Source organism: Rana temporaria, chromosome 3 (genome assembly GCF_905171775.1).
Source record: "Rana temporaria chromosome 3, aRanTem1.1, whole genome shotgun sequence".
NCBI classification, from domain to species: domain Eukaryota; kingdom Metazoa; phylum Chordata; class Amphibia; order Anura; family Ranidae; genus Rana; species Rana temporaria.
Window position 1 is genome coordinate 425,136,961 of NC_053491.1, and position 27,043 is coordinate 425,164,003.

The window sequence follows — 27,043 nt, forward strand, 5'->3', positions numbered from 1 at the left end:
ATATATATATAATGTTTGGGGGTTCTGATTAATTTTCTAGCAAAAAAAATTTAGATTTTGACATGAAGGAGAGAAGTGCCAGAATAGGCCCGGTGGACGAATGGTTAAACGAATAAAATATTTGAAAGTAAAGAATGGAAATGGCGTTTCTACTGTCCTCCCAATCTTAAAAGGAATTTCCCGAATATATGTAACAAGTGCAGGGAGTTCTCTGCTCACTTCTAACAGCTGACAAAAAAAAGACGACTACTGCTGGTAAACAGACGTTTAGGAGCAGTTGGGCATTTTTTTCACCTGTCCCTGAACTCTCCTCTGTTATATTATCAATGTACACAGGGTCGTTTCTAGGCAGTTCAGTTTATAGTTTTTTTCCTGGAACCCCAAAAAATGCGTTCAGAAGCTGTGTTTAGAGGCATTTCAAGCACCAAACACGGCTAAACGCTTCTAAACACGGCAACTCACGTATAGCAGCATTTCGTTTACAGACATTTTTCATTTTAATCCAAAAAAAGGCTTCTAGACGCAAACGCGGGATGTAAACGCGGCTAAACGGACGTTTTTAGATGCCAGTTTCTAACGGTCAAGTTAAATTATTCAGGAGAGGTTGAACAACGTCCCGTGTACATCAAGCCTTAAGATTCTGATATGCTACAAAGCTTTGAATGTAACTTGTTACCTCAGAACTTGGGCCCATCTGCCTGTACGAACCAGGAAGTGAAATTCCAGAACTATGATATTAAACGATGTTGCCTTCCAACATATGCCGCTACAAAAATATCCAGGCAGCCTGCCAAGTTTATCACAACATTGGGGAGGAAGAGAAACATTGTAACTTAGTTCTTTAGATCAAAGGGATGAACTTTAGTTTGAATAAAGTCCGTTTAACCACCTAAAGGGGAGTTCCAGCCTTTTAGTGTTTATTAAAAGTCAGCAGCTGCAAAAAGTGTAGCTGCTGACTTTTAATAAACAGACACTTACCTGCTCCACGGTCCAGCGACGCGGCCGCCCGGAGCTCCGCTCCTCTCCCCCCCTCTCCGGCCGGCGCCTCCATTCATAGTGTGGGCACCCAGCCGTGACAGCTTTCGGCTTCATGGCTGGGCACTCACTGCGCATGCGTGAGTCGCGCTGCACTCTTTGAGTGGACAGGCGATCTCCTGGGACCTGTCACGTGTCCCTGGAGATCGCCTAAAGGCAGGGGCCACCTAAGGCGAGAAAAGAAGTCGCTGAGGCGGTCCCTGGGCAGAAGGAGGAAGTGGGACAGGAAGTCCCACTCCTACCGAAGCCCCCACTCCCCCCCAAAGAAATGACATGCCAAATGTGGCATGTAAGGGGGCCAGGAGTGCTTAAAGCGGAAGTTCCACTTTTGGGTGGAACTCCATTTTAAACACCATCTTTTTCTGACACTTGTTGCTTACAAGTTAAAATCAGTATTTATTGATAGAAAATTACTTGGAACCCCCAACCAATATATTATGTCAAACTGTATTTGCGCAGCTGTCTTTTAAACAATTATTTTTTTATGAATCTTAAAAAAACTAAACAGTAACGTTAGCCCAATTTTTATGTATAATGTGAAAGATGTTATGTTGCGAGAATCATGATCTTTATTCTAAGGCCTCTTTCACACTGGGGCGGGGGCTAAATAGCGGCGCTTTACCACCAATTTTGCGGTGCTATTCGGCCATTAGCGCGGCGGTTTTAACCCCTGCTAATGGCCGAGAAAAGGTTAAGAAACTACCGCAAAGCTCCTCTGCAGAGGTGCATTGCCAGCGGTATAGCTTTTTTTTACCATCCTGCTAGCGCACCGCTCCAGTGTGAAAGCCAAAGGGCTTGCACACTGGAGACACAGCAGCCCTGGTTAGGGTCGGTTTGCAGACGCTATTTTTAGGGCAATAGGACCTGCAAACCGCTCCAGGGTCTAAGTAAAAAAATTGTGATTCCCATTTTAGGCAGAATCGTGCAGCTCTAGGAATAAGGTATTCCAGATTATTTTGCCCACAGGCCTAAGAAGTATTTAACCCTTTCAATGCAGAGGTGGCCCACTACAAGGGTGTTTTTTGGAAATGTCCAGAGTTCAGCTTTAACCATTTGCTTACTGGGCACATATACCCCCTTCCTGCCCAGGCGAAATTTCAGCTTTCGGCACTGCGTCGCTTTAACTGACAATTGCGCGGTCATACGCCGTCGCTCCTAAACAAAATTGACGTCCTTTTTTTCCCACAAATATAGCTTTCTTTTTGGGGTATTTGATCACCTCTGCGGTTTTTATTTTTTGCGCTATAAACAATAAAAGAGCGACAATTTTGAAAAAAACACAATGGGCCAGATCCATGAAGCAGTTACGCTGGCGTATCTATTTCTCCGTTTAGGCCGATACGTATTAATATTTTTGGTAAAAAAAAATCGCAATAAGTGTATAGTGATTGGTTTGCGCAAAAGTTATAGCGCCTACAAAATATGGGACAGAATTATGACATTTTTTTTTATAAATTTTTTTTTTTTATAGGGTCTGCGATTTTTATTGGGACTTCAACATTATGCCTGACACATCGGACACTTTTGACATATTTTTGGGACCATTCAAATTTATACAGCGATCAGTGCTATAAATATGCACTGATTACTGTATAAATGTGACTGGCAGGGAAGGGGTTAACACTAGGGGGCTAGGAAGGGGTTAAATGTGTTCCCTAGGAGTCATTCTAACTGTGGGGGAAGGGGACTGACTGGGGGAGGTGACCAATCTCTGTCCCTATGTACAAGGGACACAGCATCGATCTCCTCTCCCTGACAGGACGTGGATCTTTGTGTTTACACACAGAGATCCACGTCCTTGTCTGTGTAACGGCCGATCGCGGGTACCTGGCGGACATCGCGGCTGCCAGGCCCGTGCATTGTCACCTCAGTGACGCGGTGGGCACGCGCGCTCTCGCGCCCCCCAGTGGCCGGAGGAGCCGAGGACATCAATAGACGTCCTGCCGGAATTTTTGAGCCACCTTGTGGCTGTCTTTTCTCTATGGCCGGGGCTCCAAATAGTTAAAAGGTGTGTTATGCCACAAGTTGTTATTGCTGTGTGCTGTAACAAAAATTGTTTCATTCTAAAGACTTTGCAAACAGCATCTCTGTACATTATGGATACTAGACATGTGCATTCGTTTTCGTTAGAATGCATTTTCGTAAGAAAATCTGTTTTTTTCGTTAATGTTTTAACAAACGATAACGAAAGTGCAAGAAACGAAAACCGAAAGATCCGACATAAAAAATGCTTTATTTTCGTTTTCGTTGCGGTAAAAATTCGATATAGAGAGATTCGACATTATAGGGAAAAGATTCGACACTATAGAAATAATAGATTCGACATTACAGAGAATAGATTTCGATTTATGAGAAAATAGATTCGACATTATAGAGAATAGATTCGACATTATTACTAGTCATACAACATTAGAATTCTTGTAGGCGGAATATTCGAACGGAAATGTACGATTCGACGTAAAGATTCAACGTTTCGTCGAATATTTTTTGACCATTAGACAGAAACAAAGATTCGACGTTCCGGCGAATATTCTTTTGACCATTCGACAGAAACCAAGTATTATTGGATTTTCGGACGAAAGCTATTCCCCAACGAAAAACAAAATAAATCAAAACGATTTTCGGGAGTAACTAAATAAATTTATTTTCCAAACGAAAAAACGAAACAAAATATTCCAGTCTGCACATGTCTAATGGATACAGAAATCCGCTATGAAGTGTCTTGCAGAATCGGTTCTTCTGGTTGTGCCACCCACTTTCCACCATTTGGTACATTCATCAAACAACAACACAGAGTGGAAAACACTACAGCAGTGTTGTAAAATAGCCGGTCAGGTCACCTTTACTCAGAGGCATCCCACACTAAGGAGACTCAAGTGGCTATATTTAGATTTTTAGATATATTTAGATGTTAGGTTATAGGTTTTGTTGAAAGCAATATCTGTGATGGTAACTTGACGTTCATATTTATTTGGATGCCAAGGGAACTTTTGCCTATCCATTGCATACTTGTACACAGTCCAATCCTACGTGTGCCTTTTTTTTAGGCACTATGGTTGCACCTTACGTGTGACCAGTGTGCTACTGGAAGATGAATCTTCTCTCTTACAGCAGACTGGACTGTTGAACATAAGAATAAATAAATCTAAAGGAAGGAAGTACTCCCATTGGCCAAATCAGTGATTCTGTTTTTGAATTTTAAAAAACAAATTATGACATGTTTGTGTTAGATCTTTCACTTGGATGTTATAAGTTGCACCGAGAAAGTGCAGCCGGATAAAACAAAAGCTGTGTTTGTCTTCATTTCAGGCCACAAAGCAACAAAATGTTATTATTTTGAAGGGGGTGATCCTTTTTATACCCACTAAATGTGTGACATAACATTTGCGTGTAATATGTTACCATAGCACCTGCCCACACTCCCTCTGATCTCTCATTGGGACAGTGGGTGGGGCATCCTTTCCCTGCACCCACTGTCACAATTCAAAAACAGTGTGGCTGTGACAGGTGTATTAATCCCTGCAGCACTGGACAATTTCAGCTTTAGGGGTATCTGGGGGGCAAAGAAATTAAGATTTCAAGGAACAGCAGCCACCAGCACATGGAACACTTCACGTTTATTGTAAGCACGGTCCCTGGAGCTGATTTTAAAAAAAATAAATATATATATATATATATATATATATATACCCGTATTTATCTGGGTATCGCGCGCACCGGCGTATAGCGCGCACCCAGTTCTAGGAGGGAAATTTCCTGAAAAAAAATAATAACTTACAGTTTAAATGTCCCTCTTCGGTGTCTTGCCCGGCGTCCATCGGCGGCCTTGTCCGGTGTCCGTCTTCGGCCTTTGTGGTGTCCTCCCCGCTTCTCCCGCGCTGTCTCCGAGTGCCGCCGCCGACATATACCGAGCGCAGTACACTCGGCTAGGCTCCGCCACGCTCGGCTCCTCTCGCAGGGCGTGACCGCGAGTGTGGCCGAGCCTAGCAGAGTGTACCCGAGTGTACTGCGCTCGGTATATGTTGGCGGCGGCGCATGATTTTACCCTGTTTTTAAGGGGAAAAATGTGTGCGTCATACGCCGATAAATACGGTATATATATATATATATATATATATATATATATATATATATATATATATATATATAAAAATCCGTAAAACTAGGCACCTTTCACACTTGTGCGACCTGAAAGTTGCGCGGATTTGCCGCGACTTGAAGCAATGCCTGTGTAATCTTGAGGTCTATGGACTGCAAGTTGCATCAGTCAGGCCAAAGTAGTGCACAGATATGAATGGTACTCATTGGAGATCACAGGGTACGACTTGTCATGCGACTTTGCAGCCCCAAGTCGCACAAGTGTGAAAGGGGCCTAAAAGGAATTTGTGTTTTAGAAGTCTTAACTTTCAAGAAATTTGGTTTATTGGAAAATGTAATTCTTGTGCTTAAAAAAAATAGGGAGATGTTGAAATGAGTAAATTCAGCCTTTTAACATTTCACCTCATTTCCTGGCCTCTAATTTGAAGTCTAGTATAGGCATGAAATAATTTTGTCTGTCCCACCCACATTACCACAATTGGCTTGTAATACTTTGTGAGTCACTAACTCAGAGCAAGCATACGGATCAGTGAAGGCTGCTATATTGTTTCTGGTCCGTGACATAGAAAGTTCTGAAGCCTCAGGATCGCCATGACAAGCAGGGAGCTAACATTTCTAGAAGAGGTGGGCGACGATGAGCTCGTTACTTCCTCAGTCCAGGTGTGTATTTCACCAATTTAGCTGCAACCAAAAGTTTCTAATGCATCACCTAATTTATTGTAACTTCGTTAGGGGGTCTTTGGTGAGTAAAAACAGTTGGCCTGATCTGATTATAATATGTAAAGCCGCGTACACACGACCATTTTTTCATGTCATGGAAAAAAACGACGTTTTTCTCGACGTGCTTTTTGTCAAGCTTGCCTTGCATACAAAAAAAAAAATGCTTGAGCAAAGCGCGGTGACGTACAACACGTACGACGGCACTATAAAGGGGAAGTTCCATTCGATTGGTGACACCCTTTGGGCTGATTATGCAAATTTCCCTTCTCATAACCTGCTTCTGAGCATGCACGTTTTTTTCCCTGTTGTTAAAGCCTACACACGACCGTTTTTCACACCGCGAAAAGCAACGAGAAAAAATAGAGCATGTTCTAAATTTTTAATGTCCATTTTTCACCTTGAGAAAAATGCCCTGGAGCCTACACACGGTCGTTTTTAACCACCTAAGCCCCGGACCTTTAGGCCCCTTTCAGACTGGGGCGGGAGCTGCGGTGGCGGTATAACGCCGCTAAAAATAGTGGCGCTATACCGCCGGAATTGCCGCTGGTATCAGCCGCTAGCGGTGCGGTATTAACCCCCGCTAGCAGCCGATAAAGAGTTAATACCGCCCGCAATGCGCCTCTATAGAGGCGCATTGCGGGCGGTATTGCCGCGGTTTCCCATTGTTTTCAATGGGAAGGAGCGGTGAAGGAGCGGTATACATGCCGCTCCTCTCACCGCTCCAAAGATGCTGCTGACAGGAGATTTTTTTGTCTCCCGCCAGCGCATCGCCTCAGTGTGAAAGCCCTCGGGCTTTCACATTGAGTCTGCAGTGAAGGAGTTTTTCAGGCGCGATAGCAGCGCTATTTTTAGCGCTGTACCGCCTGAAAAACTCCTCAATGTGAAAGGGGCCTTAGGCAGCTAAATGCCCAGGCCAGGTTTTGCGATTTCGGCACTGCGTCGCTTTAACAGACAATTGCGTGGTCGTGCGACGTGGCTCCCAAACAAAATTGGCGTCCCTTTTTCCCCACAAATAGAGCTTTCTTTTGGTAGTATTTGATCACCTCTGCGGTTTTTATTTTTTGCGCTATAAACAAAAATAGAGCAACAATTTTGAAAAAAATGCAATATTTTTTACTTTTTGCTATAATAAATATCCCCAAAAAACATATATAAATTATTTTTTTTTTTGCTCAGTTTAGGCCGATACGTATTCTTCTACCTATTTTTGGTAAAAAAAAAAATCACAATAAGCGTTTATCGATTGGTTTGCGCAAAATTTATAGCGTTTACAAAATAGGGGATAGTTTTATTTTATTTTTTTACTACTAATGGCGGCGATCATCGATGTTTTTCGTGACTGCGACATTATGGCGGACACTTCAGACAATTTTGACACATTTTTGGGACCATTGACATTTTCACAGCAAAAAATGCATTTAAATTGCATTGTTTATTGTGAAAATGACAGTTGCAGTTTGGGAGTTAACCACAGGGGGCGCTGAAGGAGTTAGGGTTCACCTAGTGTGTGTTTACAACTGTAGGGGGGTGTGGCTGTAGGTCTGACGTCATCGATCGAGTCTCCCTATAAAAGGGATGATTTGATCGATGCGCCGCCACAGTGAAGCACGGGGAAGCTGTGTTTACATACGGCTCTCCCCGTTCTTCAGCTCCGGGGAGCGATCGCGAGGGGGCGGCTAGAAACGAATAGCCGCGCCCTCGTCCCGGATAGCTCCCCGCGGGTTTCTGTAGCGGGGGGGGCGGGGTCCCGATCGGACCCCCGACCCGGAAAAGGCAGGAACGTACATGTACGCCCATATGCCTGTACGTGCCATTCTGTGGACGTACATATACATGCGGCGGGCGTTAACCGGTTAATGACCAATTAAAAAAATGGCATTTTTCTCGTCATGAAAAACGGTCGTGTGTACGCGGTATTAGTATTTGGCCCTGTTCCTATGCTATCATTTTTTTAGTATGGGTAATCAGGACACACAGGCGCTCCTATGTGTACAGAACTAAGCAAACTAGAACCTGAAATATTTGTGTTTGTTCACCCAAAATGGATTAAAACATATCAGTTGTTTCACTTGGCCCAGACTAGAGTCTCCGTATGATTCCAGTGCATGGTGGATACTGGAATAAAATCACATGACATCAGGTGACCTTTGTCCGTATATGATATCATCTCTGTGGTTTCCTCTCAGGGCAGGTCAGATGGCTGATATCATCGGATACCATGGGAGAGGACAAAGTCTATAGTAGTAGTATATTTGTCGGAGAGAAGCAGTGTTGTTCAGCCTTCATTGACTGTTCTTTATCTCTTTATGTTGCAGAATCAGGGTATGTCTTCATTGGAGGCACCTCCACCCTCCATCCCCTCGAAGACCAGTAAGATGATGGAGACCCCAATTACATATGAGGCAGTGGTTCCTCACTGGTTCTACCAGATACAAGACACCAGGGGGTCCTGGAACCCATTCAGCAAAGAAGATTCTGACAAACTGGAGGAGGCATTTAGTTCTGGTACAGTATATACAGCAATGACACGGAGAACTAATAGGAGGAGGTATAGCCATGAATGACAGGAGCTTGCAACAGTAATGCAGAGAGAGGTAGTTTCTTAGAGGGTTATTGAGAGAGTAGTTTATTTGAAGAGCATGATAAATAATGTATTCTGATAAGAGTATCTGATAAGAGTATCTGATAAATGTAATAATCCTAGTAAATACATCCCTTCTTCTTTTTTTCCCCCCAAATATAACAAACACCAACAAAGGGAGAGATCCCAACATTACAATCAATGTGAAAATATCGTACATGTTACAGACAACTTCGTTCAATGTGTCAAGATACCACTTACGGTAACCCCCGGACCATATTGCTGGTCAAAGACCAGAGCACTTTTTGCGATTCGGCGCTGCGTCGCTTTAACTGACAATTGCGCGGTCGTGCGACGTGGCTCCCAAACAAAATTGGCGTTTTTTTCCCCCCACAAATAGAGATTTCTTTTGGTGGTATTTGATCACCTCTGCGGTTTTTAGTTTTTGCGCTATAAACAAAAATAGAGCGACAATTTTGAAAAAAATTAATATTTTTTACTTTTTGCTGTAATAAATCCCCCAAAAATATATATATATAAAAAAATGTTTTTTCCTCAGTTTAGGCTGATACTTATCCTTCTACATATTTTTCGTAAAAAAAAATCGCAATAAGCGTTTATTGATTGGTTTGCGCTAGGGTTGTCCCGATACCGATACTAGTATTGGTATCAGGACCGATACCAAGCATTTGCCCGAGTACTTGTACTCGGGCAAATGCTCCCGATGCTTCACCCGATACTTGTACTGTCAGCGGTGATCAGTGTGTGGGGAAGTTACAAGCACCGATCACCGCTGTATAGATTTAAAAGTAATTTCTCCGCTTCTCTCTACACCCTTCCCCCTGCGCGGCTTTCAGCTGCTTTAAAATCAGCGGTGATCGGTGCTTGTAACTCCCCCACACACGATCACCGCTGACTGTCCCGTGTCCTCCTCCAGCCCCCCTCCGTTTTGCTGCAGTCTGTCTCCCTCCCTCCCTCCATGTCCCCCGCCGTGTTTCTCTCTCTCTCTCCGTGTCCCCCGTGTTTCTCTTTCCCTCCGTGTATCCCGCCGTGTTTCTCTCCCCTTCCGTGCTCCTCCTCCACCCCCTGGAATTGTCAGGATGGAGAGCGGGGTAGGAGCCGGTAAATCCAGCTTCTTACTGCTCCGAATGAATGACTGTCCATTCACATAACTCAAACATTGTAACCTGTGTTTACAATGTTTCAGTTTATGAATGAAGAGAAGACGCTGTTTTCTCTCCTTTCATTTTCAGCGCAGTTGATGCTGCTGAGAAAGGGACTGGGGAATCTGTGTCCCTAGTCCCTTTCCCTGTCTCAAAGGGGAGATGTCAGAGGTCTGTTAAGACCCCTGATATCTCACCAAAGCCCCCCAACAGGGCTGAAAAAATAAATAAAAAAAATAAAGAATAAAAAAACAAAAGAATAAAAAAATGATTGTAGAAAATAAAAAAATTAAATAAAAAACACACTGACACGGTTCAACCTCCCCCCTCTTTAAAAAAAGAAAGCATTATAAATAAAAAAATTGTAAAAAATGAAAAACAAATTGTTAAAGATAAAAAAAAAACTACTGACACATGTGCCGCTGTCACATGAGATTAAAAAAATATATCGGTATTCGGTATCGGCGAATACTTGAAAAAAAGTATCGGTACTTGTACTCGGTCTTAAAAAAGTGGTATCGGGACAACCCTAGTTTGCGCAAAAGTTATAGCATTTACAAAATAGGGGGTATTTTTATGGCATTTTTATTAATATTTTTTTTTACTAGTAATGGCGGCGATCAGCGTTTTTTTTTTTTTTTTTTTTGGTACTGCGACATTATGGAGGACACTTCAGACACTTTTGACACATTTTTGGGACCATTGGCATTTTTATAGCGATCAGTGCTATAAAAATGCATTGGATTACTATAAAAATGCCACTGGCAGTGAAGGGGTTAACACTAGGTGGCGGGGAAGGGGTTAAGTATGTTCCCTGGGTGTGTTCTAACTGTAGGGGGGGTGGACTGACATGGGGAAATGACTGATCTTCTGTTCATACTTTGTATGAACAGAAGATCAGCATTTCTCCCCCTGACAGGACCGGGAGCTGTGTGTTTACACACACAGCTCCCGGTCCTCGCTCTGTAATGAGCGATCGCGTGTGCCCGGTGGTGATCACGGCTGCTGGGCGAGGTGACGTATAGCTATGTGCTCTCGCCCAGCAGAGCCGACCTGCCACCGTAGAACTGCGGCGGCTGGTCGGCAAGCAGTTAAAGTGGATGTAAACCTGACCCACCCACATAATCTGCAGTTTTTCAGTTCTTATAACAGACAGAGGGGAGACATTTGACAGGTAAGGATACATGCAGGAGGCATTTATATCCTTATAGATCACCACTATGGCAGTAGTTTAGAAAGGATGAGAGTGGGTTTACATCCACTTTAAACATTACATTACATTCGAACATTGCAAGATAATGATGTAGGTGGCGTACAACATATTGGTTGATATATTCCTTGTTTTCGTGAGTGACCAAGGGCAACTGGACCTCATCCCTTCTACATCGTTCATTGAAGACCACAACACTGTGTATTGGAGACCAGTGAGATGCCATCTAATAAGGGGTCTATTTATTAAACGGTGAATGTGACTTACACCAAATGTTCTCTAGTGATGAATCAATTGTCATTTAAAAGGCCATGCACCCTGTAGATTTCCTGTAGTGAATGTTTTGTAAATGTAGGGTTCCCTGTTTTTATAAATTTGCCCCTCAGCTGATGGCACTCTGTTTTTTTATTTTTATTTATAGTTATGTGAAGACCAAGCTGTCCAGCAAATGTAACAGTTAGCATTCATTCACATGAGGATTATAAATTATAAATACATCCCTAAGTCCGATCATGATCCAGCGTTGTGCACAAGAGCAGAGGCTCTCCCAGTTCTCTTCTTCCTCATTGGCTCAGATACAGCAGCTGAAGCCATTGGCTTCTGCTGCTGTCAATCACAGCCATTGACGAGGGGGTGGGGCCAAGCTCCACTCTGTGTGTCTTATGGAGCAGCTATGGGGGCACTCAGCGGTGGGGGGCGCCAGAAGCTTGGGGGATCCTATAAGAGGAAGATCAAGGCTGATCTGTGCAAAACCATTGCACAGAGCAGGTAAGTATAACATGCCTGTTATGTTAACAACAAAAAAAAAACTTTTTGCTGGACAATTTTATGTGCACATAAATACATTTACAGTTGTTGAAACCATAATACCAGGTGTGCTTTAGCAGTTGTAGTAACCTATTTTCTTTTGAACAATTTTAAAGCAGAACTTTACCCAGAACAACTTGATAAAAAATAATGTTGTTTAGCAAGGAACATACATTTCACATGAATAATTACCGTATGCTACCAAAATGAGTTTCTTCTTGCTGGAGGCTGACATTTTGCTGAAGCCCAGAACCCTGAACAGCAGTAAATAATAAAGCAGAAATAAACCCGTCAATTTAATCATTTAAAAAAACAGTTACATTCCAGGAATACTGGGATTGCTAACTGTCTCAATTGCGTGTGCCTTCAACCAAACTGTCAACCATCAAATGGCTGGAGTCATAACTGATCACATGTGCAGCACCATGGCAGATGCAGATCAAACAGAAGCAGCTTCCTTGGCTGTAAAGGATAGAAGGGTTTAATTCAGTTTAAAAATGGAGAGCAACTGAGCATGTGCAGAGCAGAAGACACAGTATTACTGGATTTTAAAGTTTTTGTTAAGCCACGTGTATAAAAAGCTCCCATCCCCTCTGTATTAGAACAAGTTCCCGTGTCTGTTATAAATATGTGCAAATAACGGTGCCTCCGCTCGCCTCTGCCCGGCTGACAGTTCCAGCCAGTTGGGTGAGAGTTCACTGACCCTCCATATGATTTATGTGCTTTGTGCTGGTTTAGAAAATTGTCAAGCGACAGTGCCCTGAAGGGCCATAATCTGTAATGTAATGCAGTCCTTGCAGCATTCATAGAATGAACGCAGTAGAATATTGATGTTGGGGGATAATTTGAAAACAAAAATCCTGATGAACCGGTAGCACCTATGTTTTAGAACAGGGGTCTCCAAAATTTTCAAACCAAGGGGCCAGCTTATTGTCCTTCAGACTTTAATAGGGTCAGATTGTGGCTTGCAGTGGCAGAAAATGTCCTAAGCCCAGCATCAGTGAGAACAAATATGGCCTCAAGGTTGGTGATCAATAGGAGGAATAGTAGTGCCCCATATTAGTAACAGGAATAGTATCCCATCATTGGTATTAGTAGAAGAAATAGTGCCCCAAGGGCCAGATAAAGGCTAACAAAGGGCCGCGTCTGGCCCTTAAACTGCAGTTTGGAGACACCTGTTTTAGAATAATAAAGGGGTACTTTCAATACAAGTACCCTGACCCCCTTCCTCCAGTTATACTGACTTTTCTATCTTATAAATCCCCCACCCCAGACGCTTAACTCCTTCAGGGAGTCTTTCAAGGCGTACCCTAAACAATCGCTTTGTTTACATCTTCCTCCATCGCTCTGTCTTATTACCAGTCTATTGGACATGTCTTACCTGTTTGAAAAAAATAATACATTTGGGTACACGTAAAAGCTTTCCCTAAAAAGGCATTGTAAGGGAACGTCCCACACTCCGCTTGAGTGCTTCCGTCATATACCGCTTCCTATCAGTCTGAATATAGATAGAGGTATAGATAGAGATGTTTACGCGGCATTAAACATACAGTAGTGCATTAGGCCACTAAGGGAGTAGGTATGTATTACCTTTAACCCTTAGCATAAAAAGGTTAGAGCGAACATGTTCAGTAACTTAGGGCATGGGCCCATAAACAAGTAACACTTATGTCAAGCACGTAGTAATTAATAATCGCGATGGCAACTAATAGTTGTATAGGAGAGGCACTTATAGCTCAGCTAATTTGAGTATGTCCCTTTTAGATACAGCACAGCGGTCAGCTGAAGACACAGTAAATAATCCCAAGCAGTGCGGTAGTATAACGTATAGGTAGATTCAAATACAGTACTTAGAAAAGGTGTATATGATCCGGGTATTTTCTAGAGTAACAATGTTACAAAACAATGGTACTTATCCATTTGTAGAGGATCTGTCTTCTCCAATAAGCAGGTATTGCAGCAGCCTAGGGATTCTGCAGTGCAGGGTCTGCTGGTGGGGGATATCTTAGGGGGTCCCCAGTAATGCCATTACGGAGGGTAGCCGCCAGTATGACAAGTTCTTCAGCATAGGGACGGGTGTCAGCTGTAGCTCGGTCATGCTACAATCCTGCTGCCAGCCTTCTCCATGCTACAGACCAACCCTACGGGGAATCTTCATGCCTATATAGCCATTATGCTATCTACCTCCAGACAACCATTTCTGCTGATTTCCTTGCTGATACCCTACACTACGGAATCCCTTGTCTCAAGTCCTGCAAATGGATAAGTAGCACATGTTTTACTTGTAGTGCTTTAGGAAGATCTGCTACACATATTGTTGCTAAACAAATTCTATTTAATGTTGGCTTGTAAACTATCATCTTAACTTGGGACTCACTGTTGTGCTTTGGCTGTTTGCTGTGGAAACATCTTAAGGGAACATATACTTCCAATAAGCTGAGCTATATATGCCTCTCTTATGCAATTACTAGTTTCTATCACTATTCATACTAACTACGTGCTTGACATAAGTTCTTATTTGTTAAAGGGCCCTTGCCCTAAGTTACAGAACATATTTGCTCTAAGTTTTCTATGCTAAGGGTTGAAGGTAATACCTTAGAAGCCTAATGCACTACTGTATGTTTAAGTCATATGAAGTAGAGAACCCCCAAACTCCTGTTTGTGTGGAGTGACGCCTGGGGTCCCATACTGATAATCACTTGCATACAGTTGTGCATTGGAATCTCCTAGTGAATCGTATCTTTTAACGCTAGGCTCTGGTCAAATGTTGTAATGCGATCATGCCTAGAGGCTCAACGCATTCCTTTATGTGAGAGAGAGATGATGTAGAGAACCCCCAAACTCCTGTTTGTGTGGAGTGACGCCTGGGGTCCAATACTGAATTCTCACATAGAGAAGTGCATTGAATTTCCTTGCTAGCCGCAGTTGTGGTTCACTTCTGTTCACCAGAGCTGTTACAAATAGAAGCCCTATTTGATGCAAAAACTTAAACGTACAGTAAAACCTTGGTTTGAGAGTAACTTGGTTTGAGAGCGTTTTGCAAGACAAACAAAATGTTTTAATAAATTTTGCCTTGATATACAAGTGATGTCTTGATATAAGAGTAGCGTCAGGTCACAGCGTCATGTCACAACTGAGTATAAAAAAGGAGAGGAGCCTCTAAGTGTAGCCATATGGTTACATTTAATAAAGGTACAACATTTAGCAACTTATTGCTACCCTGTAAAAAAGAATGCTTTGATATACAAGTGTTTCCGGAACGAATTATGCTCGCAAACCAAGGTTTCACTATAATTGGATTTGTGAATCTGAGAAATAATCCTGTTAGTTTTGAAGTTAAGTAGTTTGGTAATCCTTTAATCTGCTAAGAAATAAGTCTGTCTTTTACTTACAGTATGTGACGCTATGTCTGTATCTCCAGGTAATACTGCAATCAGCACGCTGTTATTTATATGTGGAATACAACTTGGGGACATAGGAATAGGGAATATAGTTAAAGCTCAATAGAATTTTCAGTTTAATTTGGCTAAATACATTCCAGGTGCATCTAAACAAAAGGTGTGCAAAGTCTTGAAGTTCATTTTCTTTAAAAATCAGCCCCAGCTTAAAGGGGTTGTAAAGGTAAAAAAAATGTTTCCCTAAATGGCTTCCTTTACCTTAGTGCAGTCCTCCTTCACTTACCTCATCCTTTGATTTTGCTTTTAAATGTCCTTATTTCTTCTGAGAAATCCTCACTTCCTGTTCTTTTGTCTGTAACTCCACACAGTAATGCAAGGCTTTCTCCCTGGTGTGGATAAAGCCTCTTGAGGGGGGAGGGGGAGAGCAGGCAAGTCGGGACACTCTCTACTTTGCAGATAGAGAAAGGAGCTGTGTGTTAGTGGGCGTCCTGACTCTCCTGCTCGCCCCCTCCCCCCTTCGCCAGGGAGAAAGCCTCGCTTTACTGTGTGGAGTTACAGACAGAAGAACAGGAAGTGAGGATTTCTCAGAAGAAATAAGGACATTTAAAAGCAAAATGGAAGGATGAGGTAAGTAAAGGAGGACTGCACTATGGTAAAGAAAGCTATTTAGGGAAAAAATAATTTACCTTTACAACCCCTTTAAGCAGAAAAGGCTGTCCCCTGCCAGAGTGCTCTAGAGAAGGACCCTGTGCAAGCGGTAGTCTCTCTGCAGAGGTCTGACATGCCCCCTGCCAAGTCACAGCTAAAGGTCTCCAATTTGCAGGGGGCTTTGACTGTTAGTTCACAGAGCAGGTAGGAGTCTGGCCAGTGGCACAGCATCCCCAGCATTGCTTATTAGGATGTGCAGCCTTACAGCTCAGTAAGGGCAGGTGGATGTCATGAGAGCGATCATTTTATCACAGAGAAGTAAACCATTAATCAGCTATTTATTTCACTGCTAGGTTTGTGTTGCCTGTCGATAGCCTTGTGTACCTATTTTTTCCTATAACTCATTTACAGTAGCTATATTCTAAGGGCATTTTACTTGTTCTGTTATTCCGTTATTAGGACAAAACCCAAACAGTATTGTGATCCCAGTGTGTGGAGGACGATATGACGTGTATCTGGGGAGCCGTCGGAGGCTATCTATCTACTGGGATGAGGAGGATTCTTTGGTGCAGAGGTGCACCTGGTTTTTCAAAGGCGATAAAGACAGCAAATATATTCCTTATCCAGAGAACTTCAGTGAGACCCTAGAGGTAATTCATCTCTTCTCTTCCCCACTATGTTTTTTACTCTTCATACTGTCCAGTGAATTCAAAGTTTAAAGAGACCCTGTCACCGACTTAAACATTGCAGGTTGAAGCACATAATAATCAAGTACAGTCAGGCCCAGACTGGGACAAAAAATAGGTCTGGGCATTTTAGACTGAGCAGCCTTGGGGGGGGGGGGGGTGGCGCAGCGCGGCGGCGGTGGTTAATAGGATGTGGGGTTCCAGCACCTTGTGGAGTAGGAAAAATGTGTAGGTACTGGCGCCTGCCTGGCAAACTATAAGTGAAATAAATATTTGCTATCCTGTGGCATAGAAAAATGCTTACATAAATACCATCAATAGTAAATAGTGATTCAGGATAAAAACAAAACTGCTGAAAGTGCACGTGATGGTGCTATATATATCACAAAATGTAATTAATAAAGAAATATATATATATATATATATATATATATATATATATATATATATATAATAAATACATAGTCCATGTGCAATTTTAAAGTGCTGAGTGTTGCATAGAAGTGCTGAATATTTCATACAAAGTGCTTTGTGCCAGTTTCAATCACTATTGCTGTGTTCCACACTGTGCCCCCTTCTTCTGTGCTCTGATGTGGCCCGCACTCACCAGATCATATCCCCCTCCTGGGGTAGAAAGCATTCACAGTGTGTGCCCTGTGCTGCACTCTGGCGATTCCTCGTTCCCCTGTGTGACTCTTTCACTATCCAGCTTAAGGCTCATGTACAAAGAGAAGAATGATCCCAATAGTGTGATACCGTTACAAAAAATATTTGTCTTTATTAACAAAACTCTAGGTACTCACAATTTGGCAATATAAAACAAGCGGTGTAAAAAGTAAATATCCACGGAAGTGTGTGTTGACTGCGTCTGTCCGCTCTACCGGTTTCGTCGTATTGACGTCATCTGGAGCGTGATGATTAAGCACTAATTTATAATGTGAAACGCGTCAGCTGTTTTACTCCTGTGTTGTGTGCTGTGACTTGTAGTGCATTTTTCCTTTTTTAAATAAAGACAACCATCAAGGTTTTTTGGAGTGCGGCTGTCCATATTTTCTTTTTCCAAGTGTTTAGGGATGGGGTGGATAGGACACATAGTGGGGCTTCTTTTACCCTAATGCAGAGAATTAAGGTTAAACATATTTAGATTTTAGTAAGGCAAACAAAAAGGAGGGAGTGTGTGTGTGTGTGTGTGTGTGAAGATATCATAATCAATGTGTGTGAGACCTCACAAGGTCAACTTACAATTGTTAAATGTAAATATCGCATCAATGATGGTGTAGCCAGTGAATGGTTTAAGATCAAAATAATTTTCCCAATATACTTCAGGTATATCTGATAACAAAAGCCTGAAAGGAATAGCCACAAGGTCCACTATTTTTCAACTGGAAGCTGAGGAGGGGCGGAGTAGGAGAATGAAGGCTCCATTCTCAGTGTGTAACCCCACGGGCAGATGTCAGATCCGAAATAGAGAGAAAAATCAACCCAAACCTAAACGAATGACATTGTGCCAGTGTTTTTGTATTTAAACTTTAGTACTTCTTTTAAGGTCAAAAAGTCCAGTCAGTGTGCCTAAAACACAGCTCCAGCCAGAACCATTGTTTAAGTTGTGGCTAGATTTGGAAAGGGTTCGAACCCCTGTCATAAATGTATTGCTCTCTCTATTGCCTATTGGGGAAATTTCTTCAAACTTCCTGCCTGTACAGTACTGCAGCATCCCATCACATGACTGTGAAATGCAACCACAGCCTAATGCCGCGTACACACGATCAGATTTTTTGTCGGAAAAACCTTGGATGGCTTTTGCGACGGAATTCCGCTCAGGCTTGGCTTGCATACACATGGTCACACAAAAGTTCTCTGAACTTTCGACCGTCAAGAAAGCGGTGACGTACAATACTACAAACAGGTAAGAGAGCTGCCGCTCCAGGTGAGCTCACTAGGGTAATTGATGTCCACTCAGAAGCAGATGGGTGCTGGCAATGCACAGGATGTGCAAAAACAACAAGGATATGGACAGCCGCACTCCAGTAACTTGAAAAAGACGTGCCCTTTATTGGGTACAGGAAAAAATGCACTACAGGTATCAGCACACAGTGGGATAAACAGCTTTTTATCCCACTATGTGCTGATACCTGTAGTGCATTTTTTCCTGTACCCAATAAAGGGCACGTCTTTTTCAAGTTACTGGAGTGCGGCTGTCCATATCCTTGTTGTTTTTGACGTGCAATACTACGACGAGCCGAGAAAATGAAGTTCAATGCTTCCGAGCATGCATCGAATTGTTTCCAAACAATGCGTTGGAATTTCCGATTGGAATTTTTTTTCCGTCAGAAAATTTGAGAACCAGCTCTCAAATTTTTGTTGGCGGAAATACCGTCAGGAAAAGTCAGATGGAGCATACACACGGTCGGAATTTCCGTCCAAAATCTCAAATCAGACTTTTCTTGTCGGAAAATCCAATCGTGTGTACGCAGCATTACACTCTAATGTGTTAGCAAGACTGTAGGGGATAATTGAAAAGGTGGTGCAAGAACAAGTATTCATACTGAACTTTCATCAGATAAAATCCAGGGCCATAGAAAATAAGATTACTGACTTCTTCTGGAATTACAGTGGGGCATCTTGGGATGAAAACTGGAACCATTTATATGTCCTTGGAGATGTATCACTATTTTTTGTTGGCACATACATTTCACAATAAAGCTTTTGCTCTAAAAAAAAGGAGGGAGCTGACAGCATCTGGTGCAGCTGTGCATAGTAACCAATCAGCTTCCAAATTCAGCTTGTTTAATTGAGCTTTGACAATAAGCCCTGGTTCACACTGGTGCGATTTGACATGCGTTTTGACATGTCAAATCGGCAGCATTTGCTGGCAATGGCGCCATCCTAATCGGTGCGACGCCGCATCTGTGGCGCTGCACCAATTTCAAAAAGTAGTTTCTACAGAAACTGCACAGATGTCTCTGTAATCGCGGCCGAAATCGGGAATGACAAGCTGGAGTGAAATCGTGAGAGTTCAGCTGAACTCGCATGGCTTCACTCCCGCAGCTCAGTGTGAACCTGGGCTCAAACCTAGAAACTGGTTGCTTACTATGCACAGCTGCACCAGATTCTGTGTGCTACTGTTTTAGTAAATCCCCCCCCACAGTATAGATGTCATGTCTTGTTTAAATGTGTATAGGGAGAGTACAGCCCTCACGTATTAACTATTGCCACTTGTATTAACTTTTGTGGCAAGAACGTATACACTAGGAAGAAAAGATGGACTGTAATGTTTGATCGTCTTTGTGCAGATTGCCTACATGGAAGCAGTGGTCCTGAACGAATGGAAGAAGAGATTGGAATCTCCATCCAGAGACCTTATTATTCTACATAACCCCAAGGTAAATGGAAAAGCGTACTGTCGGCCATACTATACCCAGATCTGCATCATTCTGTGGGAACAATGAAGTGGTACTTGGTGGGAGGATGCATGCTCTTCTTGAAAGGAACGAGGCAGGATAGAAACACTAGCACTGCTATTGTCTGTTTTTTGATTCAATCGTTTTTTATTGGTACATTTTTCATAAACATACATAGGTAACAGTGTGTACATTGTTTGTCGCACAGCGAGCTGGTGTACATATTGGAATAACATAAGAAACAAAGTTGTGAACTAGAGGTCGACCGATATATCGGACGATTTTTGGAATTTTTTTATTAATCGGCATCGGCCAATTGTGCTGGAAAAAAATAAAAAGCTGATTTAAAACTTCAGTGTGACTTGCAATTGACTTCTGTAATAGTAGTCACTAGTCACTGCCCATTAATTTCAATGGGCAGGAGTGGTGGAGGAGCGGTTCATTGCAAAGGGGTTAGTTCACCCAAATTTGATATTTCCACTTTAGACTGGAGTCTTGAGATTCGAGTCACCCACTTGCCCTTTATATCTCTTGGAGACCTTACTGCTATAATACTTCAGATTGTCTGCCACTTTAAACTGTATTTCATCATATAGGACACACAAAGCACAATGTAAAGAGAGAAGAACATGGGGGGCGCAGATGGTTTAAAACGTTAATGAGCAAAACAACAATCTCTCACTTACAGTTAGGTTTACATCTGTGAGAAGTCATAGGGTCTCATCAGTGTGATGTACACTCACCGGACACTTTATTAGGTACACCTGTTCAAATGCTTGGTAACACAAATTGCTAATCAGCCAATCACATGGCAGTAACTCGATGCATTTAGGCATCTAGATGTGGTGAAGACGATTTGCTGGCGTTTAAACTGAACATCTGAATGAGGAAGAAAGGAGATTTAAAGTGTAAGTAAAACCCTCTATCGTTCTCAGCCAAGGAAGCTGTCATCTTCTCCTCTGTTTATTCTACATCTGCCATGATCCAGACATGTGATCAGTTATGACACCTGCCATTGGATGGTTTGACAATTTGGTTGAGAGCACAACCAATGGGAGTGTTACATTTCTGTCACATGCCAGAAATGAAACTGCTTTTATGGATGGGTTTACTTTCGCTTTAGGTAATTCTAAACGTGGCATGGTTGTTGGTGTCAGACAGGCTGGTCTGTATTTCAAAAACTGATCTAGGGGTTTTTCACACTAAACCGGCTCTCTGGTTTACAGAGAATGGTCATAAAAAGAGAAAATATCCAGTGAGCGACAGTTGTGTGGAGGAAAATGCCTTGTTGATGTCAGAGGAGAATGGGGAGACTGGTTTGAGACGATAGAAATGCAACAGTAACTCAAATTACCACTTGTTACAACCAAGGTATGCAGAATACCATCTCTGAACCCATAACACACCGAACCTTGAAGCAGATGGGCTACAGCAGCAGAAAAGTCAAATCCGGGTGCCACTCCTGTCGGCTAAGAACGGGAAACTGAGGCTACAATTCGCACAGGTTCACCAAAATTAGACATTAGAAGATTGGGAAAAACGTTGCCTGGTCTGAGTCTCGATTTCAGCTGCGACATTCAGATGGTCGGGTCAGAATTTGGCATAAGCAACATGAAAGCATGGATCCATCCTACCTACCTGCAGAGGCGCATTGTGGGCGGTATTAACCCTTTTTTGGCCGCTAGAGGGGGTTATTACCGCACTGCTAGCGGTCCAATCCTGCGGCAATTCCGATGGTATAGCACCGCTATTTTTAGCGCCGCTATACTGCCACCGCACCTCCCGCCCCAGTGTGAAAGGGGCCTTAGTGGAGTGCCCTGCCAATCATCACTTGGTGGATCATTACACTGCATTTAGCAGACCCTATAAAAGTTTGCACATCTACTTTCATCTGTTCAGCTTTACTTTTCTTTTCTCAATGTTCAGCTTATGGTGCACTACCAGCCATCAGGAGCCATGGATGATTGGGGAGCCACACCAAGTGAACAAGGCCGACCCCGGACAGTGAAGAGAGGCGTGGAAAACATTGCTGTAGAAATTCCTCAAGGTAATATTAGTTTTAAATGTAATGCTTATAATTTCATCACTAGATGCATTATGGGGTAAATAATATTCAAATTGTTTTGCGGATTTGGGGCATTTTACAGATCGGTACTTACAAATTCATCAGGTGCCTTCTAAAAAAAATACAACTGTGCCTTATTTTTTTAGCAGATTTGCATAATTTTTTTTTGTTATAGAAATGTAATAAACTGGTGCAGTTCTACTTCTGACCACTAGTGGGGGAACAAAGTATACTGTGAACATATACTTAAAGTGGATGTAAACCCTCCATACACCCAGTGAAGTGAACAGCCAAATCTCCCTACAGGCTTTACATTTATATCCACTGTCTTCACATTTATATACTGTTTAGAAAGTTCAGATCGTGTTAGATTTTCTCTTCCTGTTTAACACAGAGTGTGATGTCTGGGGATACAGTCAAGATCGCTAAAATTGCTGATTGGAGGAAAGGCACACACCCCCTCTCATCATAGGCAGCGACTCTCAGAGGTGTTTTGTAACAGGGCCAGCTCCCTGCTAATCTATTTTAGCAATCTCCCCAGACAGAAGTTCAGGCTGCTTTTATCTGATGTGTCAGAGAATTTGTCAAGAGTTGTCAGGCTGATAACAGAGGAACGGTTCAGGAGAGAGCTACGGAACATAGCTCTTTGAAGAGAGAACAAAATACTGCAGATATATGTGCCCAGCTCAAATTTCATGAATCTGGTTTATATCCACTTTAATTTTCCGTGCCTACCTTCCAGTGCTTGCCTACTTTTGTTTCCCTAAATTCTCTATTAGCAGGTGTGATATATGGCATTTTCTTTATTTGTTTCCAGGTGAGCCAGCCCAGATCGATCACCTAGTGTTTATGGTCCATGGTATAGGACCGGCTTGTGATCTGCAATTTCGAAGTATTGTACAATGTGGTAAGTCAATACTGATTTTATCAGCTTAATGAAAACCTGTACAGTACTGAATAAGATATGGGCTGGCAGTTATGACGCCTTCTAAAAAAGCTAGTTGCCTTAAGAATTTATATATATATATATATAAAAATAAAAAAAAGCTAGTTGCCTAGTTGTCCCTGGCTTTGGATCAAGTATGCTAACTGACTTTGCAATGACTTCAGTGGTTGTATACTTGGTCCATATATGAAGTCTATGGCCTGGACCAAGTTTGCAACCACTGAAGTCATTGCAAAGTCCGTTTTCATACTTGCTCCAGTCACTCAGAAGATATGAGAGGCAAGGTACCTAGATTTTTCAGTAGCAAGACCCTCATGGCTGTCTTCATATTTGTGTAGTGATGGGAAGCTTTTTTTCAATGGAAGCCAATTCTACACTTGGCAACCTATCAATTGGTTTTCTTGTTCTAAACTGCTCTTAAAACATGACCAGAATTTGAGTGACAATTTTATTTTGTTATTATTTGCTGCCAAGACCTGTAACATTGATTTGTCTGTCTTCCTTCTGCAGTGAATGACTTCCGGCTTGTTTCTCTCAATTTGATGCATGCTCACTTTAAGAAGGCCCAGGAGCAAGGGCAGATTGGCCGAGTGGAATTCTTCCCTGTAAATTGGCACAGTGCTCTCCACGCTGATGCCACTGGTGTAGACAGGTATGGTCGTGACTGCTGTTGGGTTTAAATACAAATAACTTGTTGGGTAGACCTGCTGCATCAATATACCTAGAATATGCACATATGATCAAGCCATAGATCGGTGATCGCCAACCTTTCAGACCTCACGGACCACTAAACTCACAATTTTGAATCCCACGGACCACTAACATGAAGCTTACATTCTTCCAGGTCTCTGCCCTTCTCCCCCAGAATCTCACTGCTGCCTTATACACACAATGCTCCAGCTCTCTGCCCCTCTCCCCCTGGATCACACTGCTGCCTTATACACACAATGCTCAAGCTCTCTGCCCCCCTCCACCTGGACCACACTGCTGCCTTATACACACAATGCTCCAGCTCTCTGCCCCCCCTCCCCCTGGATCACACTGCTGCCTTATACAGACTCATCATTGGATCTCACCTCTTTATCCAGCTCCATGCTCCCTCCCTCCTCTTTAATCAGCATTGTAATAGGGAGTCCCCTCCTTCTTCACCTCCCGATCTCTGCACTAATCCCATTGTCTCCCTCTGAGTTCACAGGAGCCGGAACTACAGTAGAGGCATCGAGTATCAATGCGCGTGACAGTATTGACTGGAAACAACATTGGGTGGTATACATCTACCACAATGTTGATTTGCGGCAGAACCCCTGGAGTTCCACCAAAATTGTCTTGTGGACCATCAGTGGTCTATGTCAAACAAAACCAAAGAAAATTCCTAGCTTAAATTTTCTTTGATTTTGTATGACTTGCGTCACCCTTGCGTGTGCTACTTGCTGCAAAAGCCAGTTAGAGGTGGGGGCAGGGGCCATTTGTTTGTACCATCAGTGGTCTAATGGACCACTGGTTGACAACTGCTGCCATAGTCAATCTTGATAGGGGTGTCTGAACGTACTTGTTCCGACCATCTGAGAAGTTCCACAACTGACTGCGCAGACTCCGGGCATGCGCAGTAACAGGCTACAGGCAGGCTACGGAAATAGCCGAACGCAACAGCTGATTGTCAGCTGTTAAGAGGAACAAATACCATAGCTGGAACCAGCACGGCAGATCAGGGGAATCCTTTCCGCAGTTGTGTTCTGCCAGCAGGAAGCCTTCCCGGCCAACAGAACACAACGATCACATTACTGCTAGCGGCTATGGCCGCTGACAGTAATCGCATGTAAAAAATCCAACAGGCTGTTTGTACCCAAATCAGTTCATGGATCGACTTTGGCACAACAAGCCATAGATGCATCAAATCTTGGACGGTCCCTGCTTTACTGGCCGAGATTCGATCCATTTATGTCTGGCTTTAGTGTCAGTTCTGTAAGTGGAAACCCCTTGTTAATGAGAGAGGTCAGAGGAGACTGGCCAGACCTGTTGAAGCGGACAAGAAATCCACAACTGTTACCACTTTTTACACCAGTTTCAGAATAATATCTGTAAAAGCCCAACACAATGAACATTGAACTGGATGGGCTAAAGAAGCACCACACTGGATTCCACTGCTGCCAGCTAAGTACTAGGAAATGAAGCTACAATGGGCATAGGATCACCAGAACTGAAGACAGTAAAATATGATGTGGTCTAGCAAACCTTCATCACTCCTGTGGACAGCAGGGTCAGAATATGGGCAGTTAGGTTCTTGTACTTAATACCTAATTTAGCGGCCCTGAGTGTACATTTTATTGATTTTAGAATTATTTTCACATTACTGTGACCCTCTGCAGAGTTTCTTGTATTTTGTGGATGTGCAGTGACCTTGTAAACTATACTTCTATCTCTATAGCGACATCCAAAGAATTACACTTCCCAGCATCGGACGTCTCCGTCAGTTCACTAATGAGACGCTCTTAGACCTGTTCTTTTATAACAGTCCAACATATTGCCAAACCATTGTCAATACAGTGTGTGGAGAGATGAATCGCATATATCGACTTTTTCTGGAACGGAATCGGGGTTTCAAGGGACAGGTTTCGGTAACTGGACACAGCCTTGGTAGGTAACAAACCTAAAGCATAGTTGAGTGGTGATGTCTACTAATTCATTGGTGACTAAAGTCACCATGGGCAGAATGTTGGGAGACATTTGCCGGTTCAAATAGAAAATGGCCGACATTCTGCCCGTGTGTATGTCAGTCGGTCTGTCCGACAGAAGCCAGCCGTTCAGGCCAGCTTCTGTCAGACATGCATGCTGGAAAACCAGCAGCCGACTGACTCCCGATCAGTGCTGTCAGTCAATGGCAGAGAGCTCTGATCGGAGTGTTCTGGCAGGGGAGGGGGGCGTTCCCTGCTAGAACACAACGGCTCAGCGGGGGAGATCGCTGAAATAACCTCTCCGACCGCGCGAATCGCTGGGTTGCACGATAAAAAACTTAGTGTGTACCTGCCTTTTCTTTTCTGCGCAGTATAAGCTGGTTGTTAAGGAGCGGGTCTGGAAAGCCAGCCCGAGGTGTCCTTAACAACCCGATGAGTCATTAGCTGTCATTGGGTTTCCCTGCTGATAGATGAATAATAAAAATGTAAAAATTGCCAGTTAAAGACTGAGTGGGGTCTCAACCAAAATCCATACCAGACCCTATCAAGGCATGCAGCCTGGCAAGGTCAGGAGAGGAGGGGAATGAGTGAGCATGCCCCCCCTCCTCCTGAACCCTACCAGGCCACATGCCCTCAAAATGGGGGGGGTGCCCCCCCACCCCAAAGCACCTTATCCCCATGTTGATGGGTCAAGAGCCTCATCCCCACAACTGTGACCGGTGGTTGTGGGGGTCTGCGGGCGGGGGGCTTATTGGAATCTGGAAACCCCCTTTAACAAGGGGGCCCCCAGATCCTGGCCCCCTCCATATTATTGAGTATGGGGTACATAGTACACCTATACATTTACCAAAAAGTAATAAAAACACATTGTTTTCGAAAATTCTTTTATTTAAAAAAAAAAGTGTCCCCCGATCTAAATCCATGTCCATCATGCCACACCTGGAAAAAAAAACACTCCCGTCGAAGGCTGGCTGTCTACTGTAGGTTCTGTCTGATAAAGGTTTTTATATGTGTAAGGAGCAGAGCCACCTGGCAATGTCACCTTGTGATGTTGCCAACCCAGCATGCATCGGTCCGTGGAGTCAGAAGAGGGCGCCCCTTACCTATGTAACAACTGTCCAACGGAGGAGCCTGCAGTAGGGGGCCAGCCTTCATAGACGATGGAAGCGTTTTTAATTTTGTGTTTTCAGATATGGCAGGCAACGTGTTGGACGATGGATTTACATCAGGCGACACTATTTTTTATTTTTTAATAAAGGAATTTTCAAAAAATATATATATTTTTTTTTTGTTATATTTTTCTTCCTTTTGAATTTTTTTTGGAGAATGGTTAGGGGTACTATGTACCCCATACTCGTTGATATGGGGGGGCGGGTTGCCAGGATCAGCAAAGCTTGGTGGAAATTCTTATTCTGCGTACACACGATCGTTTTTCGGCATGTAGAAAAAACAAAGTTTTTTCCAACTTCATCATTAAAACGACGTTGTCCACACACGGTCGTTTTAAAAAAATGCTCTAGCAAAGCGCGGTGACGTACGACGGCACTATAAAGGGGAAGTTCCATGCGGATGACGCCACCCTTGGGGCTGCTTTAGCTGATTCCGTGTTAGTA

At 43.1% G+C, this 27,043-nt stretch overlaps 1 protein-coding gene across 1 annotated transcript in view; it reads left to right on the plus strand.

Annotated features, from left to right (window-relative positions):
- The window catches only part of DDHD2 (DDHD domain containing 2), a 55,204-nt gene that overhangs the window by 2,960 nt on the left and 25,201 nt on the right, over positions 1-27,043 (plus strand). Inside the window, exons 2-8 of the mRNA XM_040346235.1 lie at positions 8,169-8,358; positions 16,120-16,310; positions 19,640-19,729; positions 21,674-21,794; positions 22,630-22,719; positions 23,269-23,410; positions 25,184-25,392. Of these exons, the coding sequence (XP_040202169.1) occupies positions 8,178-8,358; positions 16,120-16,310; positions 19,640-19,729; positions 21,674-21,794; positions 22,630-22,719; positions 23,269-23,410; positions 25,184-25,392 (1,024 nt within the window). The 5' untranslated portion in view covers positions 8,169-8,177. The remainder of the gene's footprint in view (positions 1-8,168; positions 8,359-16,119; positions 16,311-19,639; positions 19,730-21,673; positions 21,795-22,629; positions 22,720-23,268; positions 23,411-25,183; positions 25,393-27,043) is intronic.